This window comes from Volvox carteri (assembly GCF_000143455.1).
Source record: "Volvox carteri f. nagariensis unplaced genomic scaffold VOLCAscaffold_31, whole genome shotgun sequence".
In the NCBI taxonomy this organism is placed as follows: Eukaryota; Viridiplantae; Chlorophyta; class Chlorophyceae; order Chlamydomonadales; family Volvocaceae; genus Volvox; species Volvox carteri.
Window position 1 is genome coordinate 1,403,683 of NW_003307574.1, and position 12,964 is coordinate 1,416,646.

The 12,964-nt window shown below is 52.9% G+C and overlaps 1 protein-coding gene across 1 annotated transcript; it reads right to left on the reverse strand.

Moving 5' to 3' along the window:
* Positions 1-811: 811 nt before the first annotated feature.
* On the reverse strand, positions 812-4,353 carry VOLCADRAFT_93463 (uncharacterized protein; the record flags this gene model as incomplete). Its single annotated transcript, XM_002952713.1, has 4 exons — positions 812-1,186; positions 1,506-1,702; positions 3,616-3,624; positions 4,287-4,353. The coding sequence occupies 4 exons, from the start codon at positions 4,351-4,353 to the stop codon at positions 812-814; spliced, it is 648 nt and encodes a 215-aa protein (XP_002952759.1).
* Positions 4,354-12,964: the final 8,611 nt, after the last annotated feature.

Consider the following 12,964-nt stretch of genomic DNA (forward strand, 5'->3'; position numbering starts at 1 on the left):
TGCGCGCGCTTCTGAGACATGTCGTATGGCTGTGTGAGGTTATGGCGCGCTAATATGACTATTTAAGCGGACCATTTCATGAACATTGTAAGTCTAAGTTGAAATTGAAAGCCCGATCTTCTGTGCTTACGCAAGTATATCGGCCAGTAAAGTCAGCTTGCACTTCCCAGTTGTTAGGAGCGGCCTGGTTCCCTTTCAATTGGTATCAGAGCCTAGGTGATCCTCCTGGGTGGTGGAGCGAATGTGACGCGACTGGGTGAGGGGGGATGTTTCGCTGGGTTAGGCATGGGGCCAAAGTAACCTACTGTAACGAACGCGTTTTGGGTTTCTCGTCCCGGTTCTTGGTCTGGCTAGCTGCTCAGCCCGGATTCAAAATCTTATTTTAGGCGTAGCCGAAAATTTGGTTTAAAGAGGGGCGTCAGAGCGGCGTCGTACGGTGCAGTTAGTTGGTTGTTATTTTGAACTGCTATTTGATCGGTGGGGTTTAGTCTTGTCGAATTATCTTCCGGGCGATCTCGGACTCAGCTGCTGGTTGATACGAGCTCTCTTTACCAGAACAGCTGCTAGCTGCCGCTGTTATTGTCCGTTGGTCAGCGGTGTGAATTTGACGACCTTTCTTATCGCCAAATCGTTATTTTCGTTATTTTCTCGCGCATCTTGGAGGGCGGTGGATTAGGAGGCCCTTGGTTACCTCCTGACGACTCATTGTCTGCCATCGCTGGATGTTACAGACCAGAAGCTATAAAAGTATTATGAAAAGTGTCCCCCCTGGATCTCACTGCAACCCCCTGCACAGCCCCATGGAACCCTCTTAACGACGCTGCCACCAGCGCTTCACTGTGCCCAACGCCTGGAACGTGGGCAGGGGTACGGACTTCTTCGCCCTGATAGCGACCGAGTGATCGACCCATGGGTCAGGTGGAACTGACTGCATTAACCCCAGCCTCTCTAAGCGAGCCGTTACCATGTTGTTGTGCTCCGTAAGCATTTCCTGGAAATAAAACTCCGCCCTCCCGGTCTCCATAGTGCGCATCATGTTGCCAAACATCTCAATCATTGCGAACGTCTGCTCGCAAACCTTGGTGTTGAACAGGTCTGTGAGCTTGTACAACCACAGCTGCCCATCCGCACCCTGCACGCCCTCATACTTGAAAAGCATCCGGCCCTTCACTTCCTTCCCTTGGAACTGCGCAGGGGACAACCAAGGGACAACCGCCTTGCTGCCCAGCCGTGCGTTAGCTTGCTCTGGACGGCTAACCCGCCCTTCCTTGTCCCCCCCACCCCCTCCTCCTACTCCCACACGCCCCACCCATCACTGGCCAGCTGAACCCCCGCCCGCTTCCTCCCGCCAGCTTAACCCCCGCCCGCTTCCCCCCCGCCAGCTTAACCCCCGCCCGCTTCCCCCCGCGCGTGTTCCCCGCGTGCACCCAGCACAGCCCACAGCCTTTCCCGCTGCTCCCTCCCGCAGCTACCCACCCGCGGCCACACCCCACTGCAGATCCCACCTCGAATTTGCACTTGATGCCAACGTGACCCTCGGGATCGATCGACTGGGCCAGCCTTGCTGCACTCAGGACCTGTGGTCGCTCGTCCTGAGCAATGTCCCTGATGCGCGTCTTGCTAAGCACGCACGTCAAGAAAGGCGCGTGGATGCTGTAGGGGTTGCAGTTGTCCCTGCAATCCAAATCACCATCCTTTTCAGCTAATGAGCAGTCAGTTCGGGTAACACTCGTGCACAAGTTACCTGCAAGCCTGGTCGGATTTACTGTGTCCCGTAAAGTGGAAGCGAGTGATTCATCTTACCCAAGGCATTCCAGAAATCCACAACTGGAGCCTAGCAACCTTCTACTCAGTATTGGTCGCAATTATGTCCCTACTTGCATTCTCTATGGCAGGAAGTGCGGCGGTGCGGCCGTCCGAGTTGGCTTTCTTGCCAAAGATTTCGGGTTCAGGAATGCAAGTAGGGACATAATTGCGACCAATACTGAGTAGAAGGTTGTTAGGCTCCAGTTGTGGATTTCTGGAATGCCTTGGGTAAGATGAATCAGCTCCTCGATAAAGCGGATCGCCATTGTTAACAGATATCGAAGGGAAATGAACCCTAGATATGTTTTCAAAGTTTACACAAGTAAGAAGACCGCTCAGCTGAAAGAACGGGAAGTTCGGAATCGATATAAGTACGGAAAGCGCGTTTCCGTGAAAAGGGTCTTTTCCCTTGGAAACGGCCTATCCTTTCCAGGGAAACCAGTAGGTGTTTCCGAGCTACCTAGTGACTATTTCTGTCTTCTTAAGGGCAGGTTTTGTTTTCGATGGCTTCTGGGCTACGGGCAAGTAATTGTTGATACCGCTATACATGACAGCACAACTACGGCCCAGTATACTTGAATAACATTTCTTTATACTGGAGGACAGCACAGGGGTATGGATTACAGAGAAGGAACGGTTCGGGGAGTACGTTTTGAACCGTCGTTCATCATTACACCTAATAAGCTTGCAGCTTTTACAGCATCAGAATGTTTTGGAGCTGCTGAAAAAGTACCAAACAAAATTGCAAATTGTTGTGATTTTGACGGGGAGGGTTTACGTTCCCCGTGTGAGGCCTTGTGCCGTTCGTTTTGTTCCATGACTCTCACGTGCACGGGGACCTCACCATAGCTCCCCTTAGTGCGCGGACGCGAAAGCCTAGCTCAACAGATTGGCAACACCACCTGGAGAAGATACAGCGACGGATCGCTTTCAACAACTACTCAACACACTCGGGGAACTGGCATCAGATCCCTAACTTCTTACGGCCGCCTACTTCTGGACGACTCGTCGACCTTCTCGGTCGTTTGGCTGTGGGAAAATATACTTCGAAATAAGAACTTTCCTCAAAAGCTCTGGCCAGGCTCAACCGGCGAAATCAAGCTGAGTTTTTTGAGAATAGAGCGCGATCGTGGCAGGCGAGGACGGGCTGGGGACTGATCCCTGTCAACTGCGACGGTAACAGCGCTAAGGGCGGACCTTGAGAAATGCCGTATAGGTCCTCTGATAATTCTGCTCTGATGGCGAATGTGCGTCACGAGGTAGAGTACGATCGCAGGCGTGTTACATAAATTGGGCTTGGCTGCCCACCTACGATGCTATTATTTGTATTATTGTTGGTCAATATGCTCATGAAGCGTTGCTTCGAGAGCCAAACGACAAGCGGTTGGCCTCTTTGCACTCACACCTATGGCGAGGGATCGACTGATCCGCGCCGGGCCTTATCGCACGAGGCCCTATCCTGGATGGACGACTAACGACAGATGAACAACTACTGAACATCCTCAAACCACAACGGAAAGCGCCTTATGCGCTAGTCAAGTAGTGCCCTAAGTCTCAACTGAATCAACACGCGACTTCAGTACCACCTGCGGATAGCGACTAAGTCGGTCGTCGCACATAACTTGTACACTTCAGATGTCTTGGCGTGACATCCCGCCCATACATTGACATCTCTTAACATCTTTAACGTTTTTCCATGTCCCCTGAAATATTTTGCCGCACTAAAGCGGATTCTGAGATGCCGCCGGAACCTCCAGCATTTCCTCTGGCACCTAACATGCCAGTGCCACTTCCCTTCTCTTCCCCCACCTTTTGCTCCTGCGGGGCGGCCCAATGTGATGTGGCCTGATGATGATGCCTTCTTAGGCAATACCGAGGGGGAAGCTTCGAGAGGGCCACCGGAATGCGGTTCTTCCATACGACATGTGATGTGCAACATTTGAAATTGTGGGGTGCCGAGTCTGCAACCGCAATTGCGACCGATCAACACCAATTCTTCCTCTTGGTCTTCTCGCATCTCAAGGAGGTGTGGGGGAAATTCCCAAAACGAGGGCCGTCACCACGCGTCCCCTCGTCATTATCATCATCATTGTCATCCTACTGCTAGCTGAATCGGGAGAGGAATAAGCGTATGTTGCGAAGGGGTAGTGAAGTGAAGGTGGTTCAGCGCTTGTACAATCTCTGCTTGCCTTCCCGGCTTTCATCTTCAGCTCCTTTATTATGCGTGCGAACAGTCTCCCTCCAGCAGCTCTTCCGTTCCCTCCTCCTCTTCCTCCTCCCCCTCCACCGCTGCCTTCCCAACTTCCATTCTTCATTTTCATTCAGCGGCCCAGACCCCCCAGCCCCCCCTTCCTCCCCTTCTTCATCCAACAGGACAGACAGTCACGTAGCCACCACCTCACACGGACTGTACACTCGCATGCACAACCCCCGCCCAACCAACTAACGAACAATCGACTGCTCACGCGACAGGTACTCACTTGACCAGAAACCTTGAACATCGTCAGTGTACATCGTGTTAAGCTTCAGACCTTCCAATGGTGTCATCTGCACCACTGCACTGCGCAAAGCTGACAAAAGATTTTACATAGCATGGACTGATTCTGCCGCGATATGCAGGGCATCAACTCGATATGAGACTTCCTCCTTCCCCTTCCTCCTTCCCCATCCGACGGTACGACACCCTCCCCTTTCCCCTTTCCCTTCCCCGCACTCACTCACCCTACAAGCCCACAGCCCCAAGGCGCTCCTCCCCTAACCCCGCGTGCCTCAAAAAATTGCGGGGCTGTGGGCTGATGGGTTATCCTCGTCCACAACCGCCACCATAGAGCTACTGGCAGGACGTGTGGTACCACCCGCCCCAGCGATTATGGCAGCGACAGCGGTGCCGGTGGCGACGGGGGGTGGTAGTGGTAGTGGTGGTGGCGGCGGTGGCGGTGGCGGCGGTGGCGGCGGCTGATGGGTTCTGGACCGCTCCAGCTTGTCCTCCGCTACGCGCTTGTTGAGCCGCCCACGTGTCCACAAAGCCAGCTGGAAGTGCAGGTAGTTAGTTCGTTCGTCGGTTGTGTTAGTTTGTAGTAGCGTTGGCAAAACTATATTTGAAAACCCAAATAGCATAGTATAGTAAGAAATTGTACTATTTCTAGTAATGTAGTACTATTGATACTATTACTAAGGAGGTGCACGCTCCCAGTAGAAGGGGGGTGTATGGCCAACCGTTGTAACTGAAAATTATACGTTGGAAAGGTCTTCTTTTGTTCTTTATAAAAATCTACTTAGGCATAGGATAGTGGATCGCTGCAGTCCTCCAGACAGAGATTTTGGCACATAATTACCAACAGAAGACCCAGTGATCACAGGAAAACACATCACACCATTAAAGTCCCTGCACTACAAACCCCCGTAAGGCATAAACACAGCTCAATCCGGCATCTCTCAATCCTCATTCTGCGTTTCAAGGATGTACGGCACACCCTCAGGGTCTGCAATGGCAGCTGCGTGTTCCCCTGGGTGCCCTGCTGCTGCTGCTGCTGCTGTGCGTCCTGCTCCTCCTCGTCCTCTTCGCACTGCTGGAGAATCAGCTCAATCTCATCCGCCACTGCACTGTGGTTGCCCTGCAAACCCGCGTTGCCATGGATGTAAACAATCTTCTCCGCCCGCTCAATGGCCAGCCGATTGCGTGCTTTTGTGTAAACCAGGCCCCATGTGGATCAGTTGCACTAGGACGAGCAGGTTGATGTGTGCATCAGCAGCAAGTGAATGGCTGCAGATGCAATCCGCGGGAATTGTGAGGCGAGGTGCACTTCCCAGTAGCTGATACAGTCATCCAGTGACGCCCCCATCGCACGGATGCTGCCATCAGGCAACAATTTCTCCTTGCGCACACACATAAGCTCCGACCATTCGTCGAACACTTTGGGAATGCCCAGTCCCAGGCGTGTCCACTCCTCCCCAACCCGGTCCCGCTGAGCTGCATCTTTGCCGGCGGCCAGATCCTGGATTAGGACCTTCGCTGCCGACTTGTCCTCCAGCTCCAGCTGGCCGAGTGGTAACATGTACCGGTTGGTGAGTGACACGTCAATGTTGCGCAGGTTCAGCATGAACACTGCATACCAGCAGGCATTGACCTGCTTGTCGTAGCGCCGTTTCAGCAGGTCGTACAGCCACCGTGCTTGATGTGGTGCGTGTTGGTGAACGACGGGTTCACGGCGCTGCGCTGCTCATCGCAGTGCAAGCAGACTAGCTTTGGCAAACCAACCCACCATACCACATCGAAATTGTCCCAGAGACCACCCGCCCTAGAGTTATTCTTCTGCGTTCTTTAGCTTCTTAAACATCTCGTGCCGGGCGCGGTGGACGTCAGGGGAACCGTCGGCACCAGGCTGCAAGCCTCTTAGGGCCTTGCCATTTTTTATACTAGAATCCCTCGACAATATTCATCACAAACCATGCATTGAGGCTCCTAGACGCGAGTATGGCCCTTCAAACTACAGCTTACCGTAGATCTCTACTTGGTCCAACTAATACTTGACACTATCCAAGCTCACATCTAGTAATACATAGTACTATTTTTACTACGCTAGTTTATGGACACGGGACGAACGTCGTAAACTATTGCCACTGTCAAGCCCCGCATAGTATATAGTATTATTCCTAGTACTATTCTAGTACAGCACTATTTTCTAGTATAGTAACAGTACCTACAAAATTTGTAGCGTGGGTTGGGGACAGGGAAGGCAGCTGGATGCCAATAGCGGAAAACACTGGCTAGACAGAGGCATTTTCCCAACCCCGAAAAGCAAGAAAACAAAGTAAGTGCTTGTGGTTTAATAGGACCCACGTCTTAGATGAGGGTAAAAGCAATGCGATCTAGTAGCAACATGCCGTTGTCTCTCGTCCTGCTATCCTCCTGCCGCATATGTACGATCCTACGGGACCTACGGATCCCAAACAGGGCACACGCCTGGCGACGCCTGAACAGGATACCTCACTCACCCACGCGGACACGATGGCCACAATCACCGTGCCGGTGATGCAGATGACGGCGGAGGCAATGGCGGTTGCATTATTGTAATTAAAAAAGCCGATGACGATGATGGAGGCGATGATACACAAGATGGAGAGGCCGAATATGCCTGTAAGGCCCAAAAACAAGTACTGGTAGCGGGAGATGAAGGCCTCTAAGTCTTCTTCCTGTCGGACGGATTATGGAGAAGGTTTCGGAGTGGTCAGTCCCTGTATCCTAGTCATGTCGTATCCGTGTCGTACTACCGTACTTACTGTTACGACAAGATCCACTTCCGCGAGCAGTACGACGGCGATGATGACTACCATGAAGGACAGAATTAGGCTGCTAGTGTTGAGGAGAACTGCATGTCATCAGCGCATCATAAAGATAGAGACGGAGAGAGAGCAGGAGATACACACTTTTAGACCAGGGTACGTTGCCAATAGCTTGTCCGATGAAGACGGTGGCTCACCGTACGACGTGAATAAGGGATCATCGATGGTGCCGGGGCCATATCTACTGTTGCGCTTGTTGACAGACGGAGCTGATACCGCCGGATAAGTCAAGGCTGGGACGCCCGAGACGAGTAAGGGCAAAAGGGATGGAGGGAGGACGCGGGGCGAGGGACGCGGCTGCGGCTTACTACACTTTTCCTTAGTCGTGATGCGGGTGATGGCAAACGCAAACATCAAATGCGCGATGCGCTTCTCCAATCACGTATGCCCAGAAGCTGCAGAGCGAGGATGCCCATGCGCAAAATTTTGCAGTTCACGGATGACCGGCCCTATTTGCATTTTATTGCCACTTACTAGCAGGAGGCGATTTCCTTGATGGTGTAGTATTCTGGTAATCTGTTAGCATGATTTTGGAAGATTTATAATTCTAATATTATATTGTGAAATTGCAGTTCATTCGGGCCTGTAGGCGGGCCGTATTCTTGTAGTTCTATGACGCGGCCTGTGGTCAAAATAGGCCCTAGGGCCGGTCATCCGTGAACAGACACAACAAACGTGGTGGTGCATGGCCCGACCTCAGGCAAGTTAAGCTTCTATGTTTAATTTAATGATAAATTTAGATGCGTATCAAATTGTGAAATCCAAGGCAACGCATGGGCGGGCCTCCGACGACGTACCGGCAATGAGGGTAGAAACAACAGTCAGGGTGGTCCAAAAGGCTTTCAGGCGCTTTTTTGTATTTTTCACGCCAGCCTTTTCGGCAATCATTGTCCATTGCGTCAGACTTCGGTGCGTTGATCCCCCAGCCATATCACCAGAGGACGCATGTGTAGCCGGCCCTGTTGCGGAAATTAAAACGCATACCCTGAATTTTAATATGAATATGAAAAGCTGTTGTTGCTTGGTAAGCAGAACAGCTGACCTGACTCGATCGATCGTGTTGAAGCCATTGCTGCGGCTCTTAAGGGGTGTTGAAATGGTTTTTGTCACTTACGCTACTTTACCGCTAGGCGCATCTCTCATTGCGCTTGCAGAAGCTAACGCGTGCAAAGTGCGTGGATCCTAACCGCTTTCTCGACTCCCTTATCCCAGCACCCGCGGCTACCGCTACTCCCAAAGCTTGACTGTTACATAAGGGTAGGCTTTCGTTATTTATTCTGGTGACATGCTTGATACTGCCTTGTTCAACCTGGGCGGCTGTGGCCGTAATTGCTTGATTTGGCTTGCCCACCTAAAAGGTGGGCATGTTGGATGAAATGGACGAGCATGCCCGGACTGAGACACAATTACTAGTAAAGAGTACTCTTTGCGCAATCCGGCTGGATAGAGGGTAGGACACACTGTCGGGCAGAGCAATTCTTTTGGCTGCCCCGGTCGCACAATTCCTGTGCTTCCCTAATTCGACACCCTGAACATGCTAATTCTGACTGTCCGAATGTCCCTGCCAGACCAATTCGACACCCTGTCAGCCTAATTCTGACTGTCGGAATGTACCGCCAGGCTAATTCGTATCCCTGTCAGGCTAATTCTGACTGTCGGAATGTCCCTGCCAGGCCAATTCATATCCCTGTCAGGCCAATTCAAGGGCCTGTCCCGGCAATTCAACTTGTCCCAGGTGCCAATTTAAACCCTTCTACCGAGCAATTTAGACCAATTGCAGGGTCTGTCCCCAAACTCTCAGGCACGCATTCAGAATCGCGGGAGTTGAAGGAACTTTACGAAACAAGGGGAGCACTTACAAATATCTCTCGTGTGTTTGTTGGTTTCAAATCCGTACATGCTTGTACGGTAACAAGGCGTGTGGGGCTCCTGCCACTTCCTGCCCCATATGGGACTGGCTGGAAAGTCATAAAACGAGGCGCTGCGTTCCTGGCCTTGGTGCGGTATTATTGTGTAATAGAGAACACATGCTGACATGCAAAGCGCAGATGTCCGGAAGATGTGCAGCTTGAAGAGGTGGCCGAACATAAGGCGGTTACAAAAGTACCTATGACGCAAATCGACCAGATATATGGGATGTGACACCCTGAAAACTGGCAAAGTGGAGCGCCAAGCAAATAGAAGAAATTATTTAAAATAACTAGAAATAATGAACTTTGTATTCGAGAACTGCAGGAAGATATGTGTAATGAGTTGCAACTCAATTGAGCAATTAAACTGGGCTGTGCATCTTAAAGATTAATGAACAATGTATCACAGTAAGATGAGGGAGAGGAGTAATTGGTAGAGGAGGAAGAGGAATAAGAGGAGGGAAAGGGAAGAGGAGGGAGAGGAGGGAGAGGAGGGAGAGGAGGGAGAGGAGGGAGAGGAGCGAGAGGAGGGAGAGGAGGGAGAGGAGGGAGAGGAGGGAGAGGAGGGAGAGGAGGGAGAGGAGGGAGAGGAGGGAGAGGAGGGAGAGGAGGGAGAGGAGGGAGAGGAGGGAGAGGAGGGAGAGGAGGGAGAGGAGGGAGAGGAGGGAGAGGAGGGAGAGGAGGGAGAGGAGGGAGAGGAGGGAGAGGAGGGAGAGGAGGGAGAGGAGGGAGAGGAGGGAGAGGAGGGAGAGGAGGGAGAGGAGGGAGAGGAGGGAGAGGAGGGAGAGGAGGGAGAGGAGGGAGAGGAGGGAGAGGAGGGAGAGGAGGGAGAGGAGGGAGAGGAGGGAGAGGAGGGAGAGGAGGGAGAGGAGGGAGAGGAGGGAAAGGAATCGTGGTAAATTGCAAAGTGCAGATGATCAGTAGTGGCCGAGCAAAAGAAGAATACCGTTTTTAGGTAAGATCAGTATTTTAACTGAGTTGGACGCTAGTGCCATAAGGCCCTATCGTACAAGAAACGCCTTTGGCGTTAGTTAAAGAATACTCGATTTGGACGAGCGGCCAATGGGCCTAACGTCCTTACATTCCCCCCCTCTTGAATGAGAACCCGTCCTCGGGGTGCCAGTGTAGGTTGGGAAGGGGCCTCTTAGGGCAAGGGTACACCCTTGGCGTACAACTTGGCGTGATAGGCTTCGACCGCTTTGGGGCAGCCTCGACGGCAGTCTTGGGCCGTCTCCCAGGAGTCGTACTCGGGGCCGTGGTTTTGCCAGCGGACCAAGATCTCGACGAGGTGGTGACGGCCAGAGCCGCTCCACGGTGTGCGTGAATTTCTTCACGAACCACATAGGGTCGCCTTCCACTGCGGGGACCACCGGTGGAGGTGGTGCGTTGCTGCTTTGTTTAAACTGTCGCAGCAGGGACACGTAGAAGACATTGTGCATGCGCAATGCCTCCGGAAGCTGCAGGCGGACTGCAGACTCACCCACCATGCTTAGGATGGGAAAGGGTCCAATGAACCATGGCATGAACTTGCCGTGTCCTTTGGCATTAGGTGCCTTGAACATTATGTTCTTGGAGTTTAGCAGGACGTATTGCCCGACTTGGAAGTGGGCTGGTCGGCGATGCTTGTTGGCATGCTGAGCCTGTCATTGCTGAGCGGCGTGCAGGGCCTTTTTGGCCTTTTCAAGGCGTGTATGTAGGGTGTCTGCAAGTTCGTCGACTGCAGGGTGTTTCGTTTTGAGTGGAAGCCCATAGTCGTCCGGCATTCGTGGATGCCGGCCGTACATAAGGTAGAAGGGCGTGTAGCCCGTGGCTTCACATTTGATGGCGAATTCCGCCGTGCGTAGGTGTTCAGCCCAGTCAGTGAGTTCCGGCCCTACGTAATTGCGTAGCACCTCTTGCAGGACGCGATTCACGCGTTCAGTTTGTCCATCCGCTTGAGGGTGGAACGACGTGGAAAGCAGCTGTTTGAAGTGCAGTTGCTGGGCTGTGTTGCGCATTGCTTGCACAGTGAACCGCGGGTCGCGATCAGACAGTAGGAAGTCGACACAGCCGGTTTGCAGATGATTCGTCCACGCAATGTTTTTGCGAACTAAATCGTAGTGATTTGGTCGTGTGTCGGCACGAACGTGACGAATTTCGTCAACTTGTCGACGAAGACGCAAATGGCTGTGTGGCCATCCTTGGTGGGCGGAAGCGACATGATAAAATCGCAGGACACCACCTCCCAGGGCCGCGTAGGGATGGGCAGGGGTTTCAGCTCTCCGGCTGGCTTGCGGTTGTCAGCTTTGTTGCGCTGGCATTGCGGGCACTCATGTACATAACGCTGTACAGCACTGTACATGCCTGGCCACCAGAAACATTTGTTAATGGTGAAGAGCGTGCGTGCAACACTGCGATGGCCTGCCAAGCATGTGTCATGATATGCATGCAGAATGTCTGCACGCAGCTTGGGGTCATTGGGCACAATGATTCTGTTGCCCTTGAACCAAATTCCGTCAGCGAACGAAACCGTGCCCCACTCAGGGTCTGGTTCAGCAGGCATTACTGCCTGCAGGCGGTCGGCCAAGTTTGGGCCCTGAGGGCTGTCGTCGGTAGGCATGCCAAGGTACATCATGGCTGCGACCGCCTGTTCTGGCGCGTGAATGCACGACAGGGGATCAGCGACGTTCTTGCGACCGGGCCTGTATTCCCACGTGTAGTGGAATCGGCTGAGGAATTCTTGCCAGCGAGCTTGGCGCCGGGAGAGGTCTTTCTTTGTTTCAAACCAGATGTTTGGGTGGTGGTCGGTGACCAGCTTGAAGGTTCTTGCGCCGTTTCGAAATACGGACGCCACTCTTGTAGAGCGTTTATCGTACCTAGGAGTTCTTGCTCCGTGGTTGTGTAGTTGATTTCGGGAGCCGTGAATTTTCGACTCGTGTATGCGACTGGGTGGTCGTCTTGCATGAGTACACCACCAGTGCCGTAGATGCTTGCATCTGTAATGACCTCGACGGGTTTGGAGAAATCAGGCAGGTGAAGGACCGGCGCGTTTGCAAGCGCGTGACCGAGGTGACCCAGTTCATGACTGCGACACCTTCGGGTTGCGGCGGATGAGCCAGCGGCTACCTAGGATTACGTCTATACCTTGTGCTAGCTTCGGCATGACGTGTGCAATCAGGTCGCAGCGGAATCCTTGGATGCGCATCGGGACATGGACCTGCCCGAGGATTGTGACGCGATTTGCGCCGTCGCCCAGCACGCATGTTGATACGTGGCTGTGTTGGATGGGAATCCCGATTGCACGCACAAGAGGCTCGGCGATGAGCACTTGCGATGCACCGGAATCGACAAGGGCTACTGCTGTTGTATCCGACAGTTTGCATTTGAGCAAAAGTGCAGTGCCGTCGGCGAGGGGCTGGAGAGCCGAGCATTTTGCTGTTTGCTGGCAAGGGTCAAGCCACGCCTGGGTGGCAAGAGTGTTAGAGTGCAACCTAGTGCGACCACCGCCGGACTTAGGCACAGAGAAAATGTGCGCATCCGTAGGAAACTCTTTGAGTAATGTCCAGCCGCGTTTTTGAAACGTTTGCTCGAACTGAATGCACTTCGGCACGACAAAAACTGCGCTAGTAATTTCCAGTGAGCGCTGCTTGCAGGCGCTGTAGTGGTCAAGCTATTCGTTAACGCACTTGGGTGGGGGTTGGCACCAAACATGCTGACCGGAAACATCATGCGAAATGATAGGAGAAGATGAGCAGGCAAACTTAGGGCACAGCGCATCCGAACCACCGTTACACGTCGCGTCGAACATGAATACCCGACCGGAGGCCTTTTGAAGGCGCAGGAAAACCGAGCTAAGTACTGCAGCGTTCGCCGGGATCACAGGGCTTGGGGGTGGTGGGGGCTTGGCCTTGCAAGACCCATGGGCG